The sequence below is a fragment of the Humulus lupulus genome, chromosome 1 (assembly GCF_963169125.1).
Source record: "Humulus lupulus chromosome 1, drHumLupu1.1, whole genome shotgun sequence".
NCBI classification, from domain to species: domain Eukaryota; kingdom Viridiplantae; phylum Streptophyta; class Magnoliopsida; order Rosales; family Cannabaceae; genus Humulus; species Humulus lupulus.
In genome coordinates this window covers 35,554,230-35,563,496 of record NC_084793.1, presented here as the reverse complement: position 1 = coordinate 35,563,496, position 9,267 = coordinate 35,554,230, and the positions used below count along the sequence as shown (strand labels likewise).

The 9,267-nt window shown below is 41.5% G+C and overlaps 1 protein-coding gene across 1 annotated transcript; it reads right to left on the bottom strand.

Moving 5' to 3' along the window:
• Positions 1 to 3,532: 3,532 nt before the first annotated feature.
• Positions 3,533 to 9,206, bottom strand: LOC133791051 (protein phosphatase 2C 32). Its single transcript, XM_062228940.1, has 4 exons — positions 5,987 to 9,206; positions 5,275 to 5,388; positions 4,119 to 4,383; positions 3,533 to 3,946 (listed from the first exon to the last, which is right to left on the bottom strand). The coding sequence occupies exons 1-4, from the start codon at positions 8,165 to 8,167 to the stop codon at positions 3,831 to 3,833; spliced, it is 2,676 nt and encodes an 891-aa protein (XP_062084924.1). The 5' UTR covers positions 8,168 to 9,206; the 3' UTR covers positions 3,533 to 3,830.
• Between the last annotated feature and the right edge of the window lie 61 nt (positions 9,207 to 9,267).

The window sequence follows — 9,267 nt, the reverse complement described above, 5'->3', positions numbered from 1 at the left end:
TCTACTAAGTTTTGTAGCCTCTGGGCACAATTAATGGAAATCGTGTGTGCAAAATGTGATAGATGAAATTCAGAGAAACTGCTTGTATTTTAAATTCTAATTTAGAAACTGCTTGGATAAGTGAACGCTGACTAGTCTCCGATCACCTGGGGGGCATAGCTGGGTCTCCTCGCAGGATAGTCGTTCACGGAGCGTGACCTAGGAAGATAAGCTTATCATGAGCGGAGCAAGCCTAGTGTCAAAGCCTAGCTCCTCGCGGGATAGCCGCTCGCAAAGCGTGACCTAGGAATCTAAGCTTAGCATGAATTGAGCAAGCCTAGTGTCAGAGCTTAGTCTCCTCGCAGGATAGTCGCTCGCAGAGCGTGACCTAGGAAGCTAAGCTTATCATGAGCGGAGCAAGCCTAATGTCAAAGCCTAGTCTCCTTGCGGGATAGCCGCTCGCGGAGCGTGACCTAGGAAGCTAAGCTTATCATGAGTGGAGCAAGCCTAGTCTCCTTGCAGGATAACCGCTCGCGGAGTGTGACCTAGGAAGCTAAGCTTATCATGAGTGGAGCAAGCCTTGAGTCAAAGCTTACGTAAGCAGACTAAAAAACCAAGTAACCTATGGATGGAGAACTTGAGTTATTTCCTAAGGACCAACTACAAGTTCCCGACTTCTAGTAAGCGAACGGACCCCCGAGTCATTTATACTCTAGACAACCCCCAAGTCATCCGTACTCGGAGGGCAACTTTGTTCAGTGTAACCTCTCAAGGACCACGTGCCCCAAGAGTAACACTGAAAATAACCTAGGAAGTTAAGCTTATCATTAGGGGAGCTAGCCTAGTGTCAAGCCTTCCATGAATAGGCTAACCTATGGGCAACAACTTGTGTTATCTCCCAAGGACTATGTGCCCGAGAAGCAATAACCAGCTCTCAAGCCCCGAGTCTCCCATACTCGAGCGCAAGCCTCAAGTTGCCAAAAACTTGGATCACAGGGCCTAGCCTAAAGGGGCGGAAAGCTCGACCCACGTCCTGAGGACTTTGAACCTGAGGGCTAGCAGCGAGTTTCCGATTCCCAAAACCCGAGTACTCTGTACTCGGGGGGCAAAGCTATAATCGTGACTAATGAAAATGACCTAGTGCAACCTCCCGAAGACTACGTGCCTATGGAGCAACACTTCATTTTCGAACCCTAAGTAAATTTGACCTCCTAAGACCCGAGTTGTTGGGACTCGGAGATGTAAGGACAAGTCAAGTGCCCCCACTTGACAGCACACTAAAGTTACTTCTAAAGACTGCGAGCCCGTGAAGCAACACTAAGTTCTTAAAAGCGTCAAAATACTAGGTGAGTCGACAAGTCTCGAGTCGTCAGGACTCGAGCACAAGTCCCTAGACGAATTGACTAGGGTAATTAAGACCCAAGTCTTGAAGACTAAGGTTCACGCGTGGTGGACAAGATAAGGTCTAAAATTCTTGTGAAATCAGATTACGTTGAGTTAAAATTAAAACCTTACCAAATTTAAGACCAAATTGCACAATTACTAAATGCTAAAAATGTGTCGAGTGATAAAGTAATGAAGGCAAAAAAGTAGTGCAGGCAAAGGCCATCTAGCAAAATAAAATCATTTACAATTGCGCTCGGGGGCTCGAGCATTAACTTGTTTGTACCCCTAAAAGAGCGATGAAACGCAAGCCTATTTAAAGAAAAAGCAAAGGTAACAGGGCAAAAGTTACCACCTACGTCTCGCTTGGAGGAACCTCCATTGTGATATCAATCACGCGATCAGTCTCAGGGGCTTAACTTGCTTCCACAGTCGCTTGAGTTTGAGCCGCCTTGGCGGCGTTCACCCGAAAACGCTCCTCGAAGAGCAATCTTATGTTGGGCTCGTCGGTGAAGGCCAAGTCTATTTCTTTGTTGCTTTTCCATGCAACATAGAAGATGTCCTCCACTAGCTTATCAAACTCTTTGTTGAGAGCGGCAACCTGGTCCCTCAACTCCTGGGCTTGGCGTTTCAAGTCCTTCGCCTCTGCCTGAGCCCTCAAAGTCGCCTGCAAGGTTTCCTCTCGAGCTTTGGCCGCCCCCTCGCGGGCATTTTGGGCAGCCTCCTCTGCGGCTTTGGAATGCCTTATGGCATCTTCCACCAGCTTCGTGGAAATGCCTTCAAGAGCTTGTAGCTTGGACTGCTCTGTCGCCAAACGAGTCTCCAACGCGGAGGCACGAGCCTTCTCGTCTTCCAGAGCCTTCTGGAGCTTGGAGTGCTCCTCGAGGGGGATTGCCGCATCCCTGAGTTCCTTTAGATCGAAGGATCTTGTGGTTACGACATCCCCAAGCCTCTGGCATAAGGCAACAATCTGCATAAAAAAAAGCCTCGGGTATGGGGTGAAAGATCACTTAGGCGTGGAGTGGACTCCTCATTAATTGTTCTGATTGATGGGCCCAACAATGGGGAGTCAGCACGTGGCGCTACATTTTTGGGGTGTGACGTGATGAGAAGCCAAAGTGTCATCCCCCAAGAACCTTCGAAATTACCCATTTCAGTCTCCATTTTCTGAGGATAAGTGAAGACTTTGGGGCAAATGTTGAGACAAGCTCCTCGGAGTGTAAGCTCCTCCAGGTGCGGTTTGATCCTTCACTTAGAGAGAATGTCTTCAAGTTAGGTCACGTCCCGAGGACCTATGTTGGGGTCCTCTCGTCTAATGGTTAGGTTAGTCCTCCAGGCGTAAGGAGTTTCCCCTCGGGGTATGGAGGGAGTGGCAGGTGTCAGTCCCAACAACTTTGGACCACGAACGACCATCTGACAGCTTTTGTGCCTCGAGAAGTGGTGTCGAGGTCATACACTCGATAATCGGTATGTCTCGCGGCGTCGTCTGACATGGGAGACGTGCGGCTGCACTCTGACAGTGTCATGGGCATGTTCCCCATAAAAGAGTGGGTTGCAACCTGTGAATTGGGCCCCATGCGATATACATGGGCCTGGTGCCACCTTTATCATATAAATGTATTTTAATTAGGCTTTTAATGTCACTTATGTGGGAATATTATTGTAATAACTCCTCATTAAGAGAGATAACTGCTCTCAGCCTCTATAAATAGGGTTCCCTGTTTTTGTATTCAGAGTATTGCATAAACGCTGCCTGAAACTCAATTGAAGCTTGCCCAACCATGCTTCACAAATCATAATACTAAAAGCCTTGTGGACTAAGGTTATTTTATAACCTAAACCACGTTAAAATCTTGTGTTTTTTACTATATTCCTTTATAAGAGACCGTCAACACTTACATACTTAAAAATTGAATTTAAAATTTTATTCACATCGTGAACATTAAATGAAATATGGCTATGGCAAGAATAAAAATGATTAGAATTAATCAAAGAAGGAAGCGTAATCCATAAAATTTGATTGAACTATGAATTGAAATGAATCAATGAAGTATAAAAGGGTCAATGAAAAAACTTGGAGTATCAAATAATCTCAAAATGAGTCGCATCCTATTTTGTATTTATTTTTTTTCAAATAGTTCTTTATATTCTCTCTCAAAAGACCCGTGTCTAAAGCCAATAGTGGTTCGGTTTGTGAATTGTGCAATGTGATTCATATAGACAAGACAGGTCACAAAACCAACCCCAGTTCTCAAGCAACAGCTGTGGGAAAATGAAAAGTAACAGCAACCAAAATTTATCTACACAAATACAAAATACTACATGAGATGAGAGCATTGGGACTTTCATTTCTAAAGATGATTGATTTACTCGTACCAAAAAATGATTACAATGTTGAGGAGCAATAATACTCAAAAAAGGAAAAGAAAAAAAAACTACCTAAAAGAATGCAAATATGAAGTAGTAATTTATCCAGATGACCTCCAAATCCTTCCCTCCAGTGAAACCACCATCACATATACATCGTCATGATATTTACGTCGATCCCCTTGAGGAATATCAAGCAATTCATGAAAATCCATTCCTACAACACAAGCAAACTCATGATTAGGTTTTGAAAACATAACACCTGACCTGAATTACAAAACATACGAGACCAAAACTTAATTCGGTGAAATTCATATAACTAGCTCCATAGTAAAGCAATTGCCTAGTGTCACCATGCTATTTAACTGAACTAACTTTTCTTAACTAACCATTCTTTTTGGCAGCACGAAAAAGAAGCTCGGCAATGAGGTATTGTGCAGGATCACCTTCGGGGACGTTTTCCATGAACCATGTAACATGGGCAACTACCTCTTCATTGCTGAAGAATTGGTAAAGCCCATCCGAGGAGAGTACCAAGAATCGATCACTAGAAGAAAGTCGATGGTGAATGACATTTGGAATGCAGCTGACATAAGGAGCATTTCCCACATATTCAACTCGAAACATTTCTAAAAGAGCTTCATTACAAGTTGGCTGCAAGAAATATTTGTTATTAAATGATAATGAATAGACATGGACTAGGCAGATTGCTGCAAAATACAAGCCTCACATGTATAATTTGCAAATAACTATCATGGTTTTTATACTCAAATGCAGCTTATATTTAGAATGCTTATCTGTACAATTATTTTATGAACTAAACTAAGACCAGAAATGATGTTCTATACTGCAATGCTAGTATCTCCTTAAATATGTACAACTGTACAGCTTTATACATTTTCAACAGTCCAACTTAGTCATAGTTAACATCATCTCAGACCTGTAACACCCTCATTTCCACAATTTTGGTCGAGATTACATCCCTAAACGGAAAATACATCAACACACATGAAAACAAAGGGGAGAAAAAAACAAAAACACCTCCTTCCATTAGTCAGTCAAATTTTACTTTTGACAATTAAATAATAATACCCTTCCTAAATTTGTTCCATCAAAGAAACCATTAACAATTTAACTTAGCTTAAAAGCAGATATTGTGTTTTTTTTCAATATTTTACAGCTACATTATTTCACTATCAATAATTTCAGTTAGGGCTGCCAGTATAATCCCCCTGCCCCCACAAAAAAAAAATTGAAACCTGCTTTGGAAAATATTATGTCTACTAAGACTGGAAACTTGGGCAAGTGCATTGACCTACATGCTACAGTAGATATGTGAGAAGACATACATACACAAAAGTATAACGTTCAAACCATTGCAGCTATAGCTGAACTTTCACCTGAATTCTTCAAAAAGCAAAATTTGTAGAAACTAAACTAGCACTAAGTAGAAAAATTATAAGAATAAAAAATGGAAAGCCCCTCAGCCATACATCCAAGAAAATAACTTAAATTGGCCAGCAAAAAATTACAAGATGGACTGACCCTCTTCAAGAACCCAGCACCGAAGGCTCTGGTGACTTTTAATTGTCCCTTCACTCTATCATTGAATACGGCCTGGTTGTCATCAGGATGCTCTGCCTTTATCCTGATAACTTCCTAAAAAACACAATCATAAAGCAAGATAATATCTTCAAATTATGTAAACGTGCTAACAATATGATTTATTACTTACCAACATATTTTTTTCTCATGATCTACTACATCTTGATTCGAATACACAAAAATCAAAACAAAAAATTTCTATATTAAGTTCGTGACAAATCTGAAATCAGGGTATTCCATGCATAAAGTACTAATATAATTCTCAAAGACGACAATGGCCAACTAATCCACAGAACCACAACTAAGCATGATAATATGCAATAACACTGCTGTATTTAAAAATAGAAACTGTTTGCAGGCGACAAGTTATGCATCCATGCATGAACTTAAGCACAAAGATGGTCAATTACAATTTAGCATGATGCCTGCAATAACACTATTTTTTGAAAGAGAGGCAGGCGTTCAGACATATGTGCTTAACCACATAAATGTCAAATTCAGATGCTCACACTGACATTCACAGAGCAGAAAATGCATTATACGCTGAAAGGAATGTTTAAGTTTTAAGTAAACATCAAATGATTAATTCTAAGAGATAAAGGGTAAAACTAACACCATGAAACTAAAAATTGAGAAAAGTAGAAGTAGATACCTCCTCAACGTTTGTGCTGTGATCAGTGGAGAGCTGCACTGCCCTCATCTTTAATCTGCAGATGGAAATCTCCCTATTTTTGTTTAGCTTGTTTACTTGACTGTTGTGATTATGCATTGGAGACTCCTCTGATATCCGATCAAGCTCCATACGGACCAATGACTCCCTGGATCTATTCCCATGCCTCACGTCATCCTTCACAAAACTTGGATTAGGATGACGATCATTCGGTCTTTCTTGTGCCAAGATCACTCGGCTATCCCCAAGGTTCATGACATACACATCTTGATCCTTCATTAACATTACAAGAACACATGAACCCATCAAAGCAAGTTCTGGGTTTTTATCAAGAGCCTCCTCCACCATTTCCATATATGCCTCTTCAGTCCGTTCAAGTGCTTGTGCCATTGCTTTTAAAACTAAATCATGATCAACAGTACCTGCTTTGCATCTCCTAGTAGGTCCTAATTGTTCTGCCATTTTTTCATTAGCACAAGTTTCTTCTCTGTGCCAATCATAACTCCAACGAAAAAGCTTTTTACGCAAGGATTTCTGCTTTCTGTACATTTTTCTAATCTTTGAACTGAGAAAGAGCAATCCAGGATTCTGCCTTTCCCCTGAAAGAGAAGGTAAAGCATCTTGATGGTCATAATCAACCTCTATCTGTCCACCTAATCCGGAAGTAGTGGGTTCTCCACACCGATGGTTAGAACACTCTCCCTTTGTATTCGATGAGCTAGATATTAGTTGTCCCTCTTGTGAAGATTGTCCAGAACCCAAAGAATTTGAACTTGGCTGACACTCCTTTCGTTGCTTATCACCCAGTACCGAAATTGGAAAAGAACATTGTTCACCCCAAGGTTCCATCTGAAGTAACTCATAAAGACGCTTGCTTTTTCTTTCCTGACCAGTTATGCTTGCAGTTGGAGCACCAGAGATGTTCGTTTTTTCACAATTAGGTAATTGCTGTTCTACATTAATCGTGCCTTTGTCCTCTTCCTCAACTATTTCAGAGGAAGATGCTTCAAAGCCAGAATTATCCATACTACATGATTCTACTAAATGACATGAAATTACTTGACTTGGCTTGTCCTCCCTACTGCTGCACCCTGCAGTGGTCTCAAGATTTAATGGATCACTTGGAGGCTTATCTTCATAATCCCAAAGCAGTCCTTCCAGTTCCTTATCCATTGCTCTGTAAAGATGGCTCATCAAAAAATCTGGTGCATCTGGCCCACTAAAGCCATCATATATTCCTATAAACAACCAACCCTGTTCTTCAGAGAGCACAACATGTACCCGATCCTCACCAGCCTTTCCATGAGCCCATTGCAAGTTGTGAGTATTTCTGTACTCCCCTTCAGATGGTCCTCCATCAGGGCAGTTGCGAGAAAAGTCAGGACGAAACTTTGGTTCTTTAGGATGCCAGGTTAATTGAGTCATTGGGTGCAAGAACAACCGCTGCATCCAACCAGACCCCATGGAATGCTTAGAAAAAGTCCTAGAAAGAGTGCTCTTCATTGGCCCACTCACACTCCTCATAAGACGGTGGAGGCCTTGTCTTCGACGGCTGCGAGCAAGAGGGGCAGAGAAGTTAGCCTTGTCAGTAGAATCAATAGGACCAGACATTACCCCCTTCTCAATGGGACCAGACATGAAACCAGCACCGTTCCTGTCTAAAGGACCGGAAGCATAACCTCTTTCAAGGGGTCCGGACATAAAGCCATTCAAGGGTCCAGAGCAATGAGGAGCAGGCTGCAAAGGGATGGCAGCAAAGGAGGAGGTGCTCTCAAAGGACGCAGCCGGCTCTAGGACATCAGTGGCAAACAATGCAGTTTGGTTACCAGTGCGAGCAGTGGAAACATTGGCACTGACGGAAGCACCAGAGATGGCTTTGAAAGTGGTTTCTGGGAAGCACTTGTTTGGTCTGGAGGGTTGATCTTCCCAGAGTTCATGTCTGAAAGACCCACTTAACGTTTCAGAATCGAGAGTGCTGGAATCAACAGTGAACCTTTCAGAGGTTGAGGGAGTAATGGCAGGAGATTCGAGAATTGAGGGGCGAACATAACAGAAGGAGTGGCCCAAACCTTCATCCAGTGGCTCAAGGAACTCCAAATCGACACCGTTCTTCCCATGAAACGGCACAAAACATCCCACAACGCGGGAGGTGCCGTTACCCATTTACCAAAACAGAAACAGAAATGGATACAGATATCTCTGAGATTGAGATTGAGATTGCCGTGACATGAGCATACAATACAGGGATACGAACCGAGTGCGAGCAGGACCCATAAACTTTCCTCTGTATTATACTACTACTACTACTCCTACTCAGTACTCACTTCCAAGTCAAAAATCAGTTCTTGTCTTCCCATCACAGACATTCAAAGATAGAGTATTTAACATTCCTATAAAAAGGAAGAAAAAGAACACAACGAAATGCCGTGATCTAAGTCTCACTGACCTGGGGAGGATCGAGCCCAGCGAGCAACAGATCTGGCATTCAGGAGAGTCCACGACCTATGGGAGTAGTAAAGAAAGAGAGAAAGAGAGAAAGGCATGGAAATAATCAGAAGTGGAGTGGGTCAGATTGAGTCCTGTGGATGTGGTTGGTGCGGTTGCAGACATGCGCAACTCAGCTCAGTAGAAGCTCTGCCAAATACTTTATTTCCTCTGAAACCCATGATTGGATTGGATTGGAATTGGAGGGAACTCAAACTCACACTCGCACACAGCTCCACACTCCTGCTGCTGATATATCATACATGTGTATATGTACGTATATATACATACAGACATACATATATACGTATATTTATACGATGGAAATTGGTCTGTCCAGTGTTCAACACTTTTTCTGGGTCGGTCTGTCCATCAGATTCAGAGGGGAGGAGAACAATTTTGAATAGAAGAAAATCCCAAAAGAGTTTTTTTTTTTTTTTATTTTACTTTTATTTATTTATTTATTTATTTTATTGTTAATTAGAAAGAATAATAAAATAAAAGAATACTGAAAGCAACTGAGACTAAAACAGGCTTCAAAATGGGTCAAAATCAGAGTTGAGTCTTGATTGAGTTGAGTTCATCAAAGCCCTCTCTTTTCTTCTTTCTTTTTCTTTGTTTTTTTTTTTAAATTTAATTTTTTTATTAGTTATATTCAAGAAGAGGACTTTCTTTCTTGGGGTTTGTTTTCAAATGTTTTAGGGGTAAAAGCATTATTATTATTATTTGTCCAAAAAAAAGCATTATATTATTTTTTTAAAATTAATAAAAAAATGTAA